Source organism: Magnolia sinica, chromosome 7 (genome assembly GCF_029962835.1).
Source record: "Magnolia sinica isolate HGM2019 chromosome 7, MsV1, whole genome shotgun sequence".
Lineage (NCBI taxonomy): Eukaryota > Viridiplantae > Streptophyta > Magnoliopsida > Magnoliales > Magnoliaceae > Magnolia > Magnolia sinica.
Window position 1 is genome coordinate 1,879,225 of NC_080579.1, and position 6,389 is coordinate 1,885,613.

At 39.8% G+C, this 6,389-nt stretch overlaps 1 protein-coding gene across 2 annotated transcripts; it reads right to left on the reverse strand.

Moving 5' to 3' along the window:
• Positions 1 to 5,573, reverse strand: LOC131250807 (uncharacterized). 2 transcript variants are annotated; one of them, XM_058251148.1, is made up of 5 exons: positions 5,454 to 5,573; positions 4,226 to 4,339; positions 1,664 to 1,743; positions 1,409 to 1,533; positions 1 to 506 (listed from the first exon to the last, which is right to left on the reverse strand). In XM_058251148.1, the coding sequence occupies exons 2-5, from the start codon at positions 4,329 to 4,331 to the stop codon at positions 200 to 202; spliced, it is 618 nt and encodes a 205-aa protein (XP_058107131.1). In that variant the 5' UTR covers positions 4,332 to 4,339; positions 5,454 to 5,573; the 3' UTR covers positions 1 to 199. The 2 variants fall into 2 exon arrangements, with proteins under 2 accessions (XP_058107131.1, XP_058107132.1); XM_058251149.1 differs by lacking the exon at positions 1,664 to 1,743 and adding an exon at positions 673 to 781 and having other exon boundaries at positions 486 to 506.
• Positions 5,574 to 6,389: the final 816 nt, after the last annotated feature.

The following is a 6,389-nucleotide window of genomic DNA, read 5'->3' on the forward strand; positions in this document are numbered from 1 at the left end:
TCAGTGGATAAACCATTGTTTCAGTTACTACAATTGTTTGGAGGACAGATTAGCTTATGAATAAGATGACAACCTGCATATATTTCAGGAGGAATGGATCCTAACAATAGATGACATTACAGAAAATAATAATCATAAAACCACATTTACAAGCACTAAAATCTCCAACTAGGAAGAAAAAAAGACATACATCCGCCTTTCAGTCCACGGCCGCATGCACTTCAATGGAAGGACACTCGCGAAGAAGAGACCCTAGCTCCTTTGAAAACCTTTCCAGCTGGTTGCATCCAGAAATATCAACCGGCGTTGTCGCTGTATCAGCATTTCCCTCTGAGTGATTAAGAGGTTGCTCTAGTCCGCTACCCAAGATATCATCATGAAACAACTGCAGTGCATCTTTCGTCGAAATGGAGTGCACGGACTCGTACAAGTTCTGGAGCCTCTCTCTCGTTTCTAGCTCTCCAACCAGCTTTTCTTTCAAATGATCTGGAAGGAGAGCTAGTGCACTTCATAAAGGTTGTGGACACCAAAAAGACAATTGACAACAGAAAATGAAATCAGTTCATGTTACCAGTATATATATATATATAAAACATTGGCGGTAGTCTTGAAATTGTCACTGAATGTCAGGAGATCAGCAACAGAAGAGGTACAACTCCCCCCCTTTTTTACCTGGAGACACCTCTAACATGGCCCCATTTGTACCCGATAAGCACAGACTGCTTAAAGCCGACAACGAAACCCTCTTGTGCAGAAGCTTCTTTACCTGCCGTGAGGCCATCTCGATAACCAATCCAAAAACTCATCAAGGATCCAAAAATCTAAGTTTTATATTTTTCTTTTTACTTTTTTTTTTTTTCTTTAGGATGACTTTGTGGATAGAGTTAAGCTAATCTGACTGCACACCTATCCGCAGGTACCCATGCAATGAGTGCAACATGTTCAAGATGCCCTGACCCATAAATTAGCTTATGGGTGCAACATGTTCAAGATGTCCTGACCCATAAGCACATTGAATGTGGAACGTTCACCTTCTTTTTTTTTTTTTTTTTTTTTTGAAGAATAGGGAACCAAGTTATTTCATAAAGAAGGGGAACTACAGAAGAGAGACTCCCGAGAAACCAGATTAGAGAACAACCTTTCCTGGCTAAATCATCTGCCACGTCATTTAGTTTGCTGTTTTTTAACCATCCTTTTAAATTTAACATGCGACCAACCTGATGAATGGGCTAGGTTGATTTTTGGGCTAGAGTATCTACAAGCTTTGGGCCACCTGATTAACAGCATGGTTTTCATGTATGCCACATGTGCCTGCTGGTAGAGGTGTCGCTAGAATTAGCAAGCCTCTTCTGGACATATGCAAATAATTCAAAAGGGTTCAGACATGCAGATTAGCTCATCAGGATACGGTGTGGAATTGATTGTGCCTCCTCTCCCACTCCCTGTCCAAATCAGATGTTTTACCAGAGCCATCATCGGAAACATTATAAAAGGAACCATCCTCACCCCACACATCATCTCCATCGTTGTCATCTGCAACCAGTCAAATGAATCAACTTCATAAATTTCTTAAGAGAGTTAAAGATCAGAAGATACTAAATTTGATTAATAATTAAATACATAAGAAGGAAGGAAGAAGGAAGAAAGAGGGAAATCGCCAAACATTTGGTAAATACAGCAGAATTGTTGAATGTCCAGCATCAAGAACGTGGACCAAATGCATAGTAGAAAAAAAGGGGGAACCTGGACACAACCAAAACAGGTATAGTTGGCCACAGTACTCACCAGATTCTCAAACCACCTAATCCTGACTATCGTAAATTGGTTCCACTGAAGAGAGGACTTGTGCCAATCAAGAGTCAGCTTCATGAGCTTTGTTGTTCCACTGAAGAGAGGACTTGTGCCACTCAAGAGTCAGCCTCATGAGCTTTGTGTTTCCACTGAAGAGAGGACTTGTGCCACTCAAGAGTCAGCCTCATGAGCTTTGTAACTTGCATGCTGCTCAATTGCAAGAAATGGACTTCTGTTTTTTTTTTTTTTTTTTTTTCAGTTCAACCTAGAAATGATACAGGTGCCGTCCACCATCTGGTAACCCAAGCCATTGTCTGGTGGGTCCTCTCTATGGGATGGTCATGCCCCAATATCCTCCTCAATCGGACAATCCTGGTCACTAGATGGATTTTTGTTTTTCTTTTACGGATGACAAAAATGGCATTAAATCAAAGGAAATTTTACAAGGGAATAGAGTTTCCAGCAACGACCAAAGGCCAAAGCACCTCCGAATAAGAGAGTGGCAGCCTCCAATTAACCAGATTTGAGATGCATGAAAAAGAGATGTATAGGATCAATATAATCTCTCTAATTTCATCAAAAACAAAAGAAAGGTTCAAAGGAACTGCCACCCATTCTAGGATCATCTTCGAACTACCTTCACAGTAACAAGACCAAGATTGCATGCTGAAAGCAGAAGCCCAACAAAAAGGGCTTTGGCCTCTGCTACAAAGATGCTGCTTGCCTTGATAGGGCAAGCACCAGAAAACGAGATGATAGTACCTTATGATTAGAGTCTCTAACAATCCCACCTAACTCCAAACTTAACCCTGTCGGCAGAATAGAAACCTCCAAAACTAATCTTCCACATGCTGGTTGGGGTTTGTAGGCTAGTAGCCAAGAAGCATTACTACAATGCAGGCCGCCAGCCCAAGAGCTTCTGATTTCCCTGAAGTTTTAAAGATCTAATGGCTGCATTACAGAAAAAATCCTTGCACAATAGCACCCAGCTGATAACCACATGTTTAGTTTTAAATATAAGCACCTCAAACCTCATAAACTTGTTGTGGAAGATACTTTGTTCCTCTCTTTCAAGATACCCCATAACACCAAGAAAGAATTTTTCTGTTTAATGCAAATGGACAACCATAACAATTCTCAAGAATGTTCTATTTAGTGCAAACGGACCACCATAACAACTATCGAGTCTCGAACAAGTTAGCAACAAAATCAGGCAATAATTAATGACATCAGGCTGATTAAAGAACTCACATAAAATGAGATACACCAACAGACAATTAAGGAAGTTGTGATTCCTTGTGTCCTTGATGGATTTGCACATAAAACAGATGTTGGGGAGATTGTCCATTGGAGGGAGATGGACGACTGTTAAAACTGATGGTCTATATTTAACAGTGGCCTAGCCAGAATGATTGCATCTCCCAGTGAATGAGATTTTTAAGAATGACAGTCCATATTCAACCACTGGGGAACTGGAAGTATCTAGCTGTAGATCAATTACATCCATGTTAAAAGGGAACCAAACATGGACCCACATGTCACCAAAGGATTTGTATGTAACCTAGATTAACACTTGTTTGTCTTAACTTTCCAGATCATAGTTCCAAAATTGAGTCAACTCAAAACTCAAAACTCAACTCCACACGTCACAAGGAAACTCAATTGTCACTTTGACATGGTTTCAACTCAATGAGACTCATCAAGTCGACTTCCTGACTAATTCAACTCAGGACAACTCGAACCAAGCTCCTCCCCTTTGGATGGTCTTTGCTTAGATTTACTTTTAAACTTGACACTGCTTCAAAGCATCTTAACGTGCAATGGAGATTAAGGACCTTTTTTTTTTTTTATTGCACCACAAAAAAATAATGTGTCGCCCGCAAGCTAAAGATGACACACATGCAGCCAATTTCTGCCTGTATTAAAACCTTCAATTAGATCCTCTGATCTTGCCTTCAATAGCATTTTGCTTAAAGCCTCAGCAATGACAACGAATAGAAAAGGTGCAAACAGATCCCCTTGTTTAGAATGTCGTGCGCAAGAGAATGGCCATAAGAATGCATACAGCTCTTTTAGAAAGTAGACATGCAGTATTTTTACTCTAGTTATTTAGAGTTTTCTAAGTTTTCTTTATAGCAGGTAGGTTCTTCTATGTTTGTAATAGAAAGTTATCAGAGAGAACAATCCTGTAAGGTACTAGAATGTTGTGTGAATTATATCAGAAAGGCCCGCAGCCTCATATGCAGGGATAATGAACAACTCTACTTTATTTTTGGGTTCCTGAGATGGGGATGATTGGGTGTGAAGCCTTTCTCCTAGAAGGTGCTAACGAATATGGTGAGAAAAGTACGATCAAGCTAACCAAATGATTTTAAAAGTATGATCAAGCTAACGAGTCTGTGAAGAAAAGCAACTGCCATGACTGAACACATACCTTGTGAATCATCATTCTGGGCAGACGGCATGGGACCCTTTCCCACAACCGGCAGCTCCAAGGTTTCCGTAGGAGTATGAAGCTCCTCAGGAGGTATATCCTGCATTCCGAAACCTTGCAAAAAATTTCACAAAGAGTTGAAAGTCATAAATCAAACAAGTCTCAACAGACAATCAAAGTTATAACCGACTATCGCAGCATGCATAAATTGGGAAGCAGGTTTCCTGGTGACCCTAGCAGGTGCTGTGGGACCTATGTGATGCATGTGTTTTATATCCATGCCATGGTCCATCAGTCTTGTCATCTCATTTTAGAGGATAATCCCACAAATGAAGCAGATCCAAAGCTCAAGTGGACCAGACCACAGGAAATAGTAGGGACAATGACACCCACCATGATGTTTATTTGCCATCTGACTTGTTGATAAGATCACACAGATATGGATGAAGGGAAAATACAAATATCAGCTCGATCCAAAACTTTTATAGCCCCCAAGAAGTTTTTAACAGTGACCATTCAATCACCACTGCATCCTGTGGTGTGCTACACTTGCCCAAAAATGATCTGGCGAAAAAAAGGGACCACATTGATGAAACACATACATCATGGTGGGCCCCACAGCGCCTGCCACTACCAGGGTCACCAAGCGATCCACTTCCAATAAAATGACAGTTATGGGGGCATAGTTGAATCACTTTGGCAAAATAATAAATGTACATTAATGTGGCCTGTTCTTAAGAGGCCTGCTTCGGCATTTCAACAGTCACCTTCGCTACAAGCAGAAATGTACCTATTCTACATTTCACTTCCAGAAAAGGAAGACACCCAAATGCCAATGTCTACCTAAAATCAAGGTGGGTCTCCAATCCAATGATCATAATCATCTTACCAATCATTTATAATAAATAGATAAATAAAATTTTAAAAAAAGAAAAAAAAGATCATGATCATCAAAGAACTGGACCACTTAATCCAAGTTTTATTAAACTCGGTTTCTGGGTGCGACTCATCGGAGTATCGGAAACCCGATACTAATACGACTCGTACACTCACCGTTACACAATAAATAAATAAATAAATATGTAGAAAAATCACAAAATAAAAAATAAAAACATGATGGAATGGCGCCATTCGCTGATCGAAGATCTAAATAGCGAGGCTGCCATGATAGACGGCTCGGATCGCGCACGTGCGTGCCGTCTTAGCTCGGAGAAGCACAGAAATTTACCTTTTCTTCTTCTTTCTTCTCCTATTTCCCCTCTCTCTCTGCTACCTTGTCTTTGCCAATGCCAGGTATCTCTGCATCATTTCACGCTACTAATAAGATAGTTTCCTGTGTTAGTTTAGCACCATATAAAAATCGTGGTTATTGTTCAACCGTACACGTGTCATTGTTTTACATCAATCCAAACAGTACAATCGTTGACCACTTACGATGGATGAAATATAACCAAAAATATTTACTGATAAGATAATATTAACGATCCGATTTTTTTCTTCATATTTCTTTTTAATGAATGGTCATTAATTGGATGATTAAGATAGCCTGATCAGTGTGATTTTAGAAATATAGTCCATCTACGATGCTTCTCACGGTTTGGATGGTCTGGTAGCTGGACAACATGGCCAAGTATTGGGAGCATGAGTCAACGACAATTTTCAAAATGGTGATAAACTGACAAAGATGTGTTATGTCTTGAATGAAAGCTGGAAGAGAGTCAGACCTGGACTGATTGAGGGAAACGGATTGGCACCATGATGTATGTATGAGTTTCATCGATGCCGTCCATATATTTTTTTCATGTTATTTTCATGGTATAAGACGAAAAATGAGGTATGTCCCATCCTCAAGTGGACTACATTACAGGAAACACTGTTGAATGAGCATGGACCATTAAAAACCTTTTAGGGGCATAAATGTTTTGGATCAAGCTGATTTTTTTTTTTTTTTTTCATTCATCTGGTCCTATATGACCTAATCAACGGATTGGATGTCAAATAAACAGCACACTGGGCCTTAGAACTATTTTAATGGTAGATATCCAATCACTATTGTTTTCCTGTGGTGTGGTCCACCTGAGATTTATATCCCTCTCATTTTTAACACAAAGCCGTAAAATGATCTTAAAAATGGATGAACGGAATGGATGAAACACATACATCA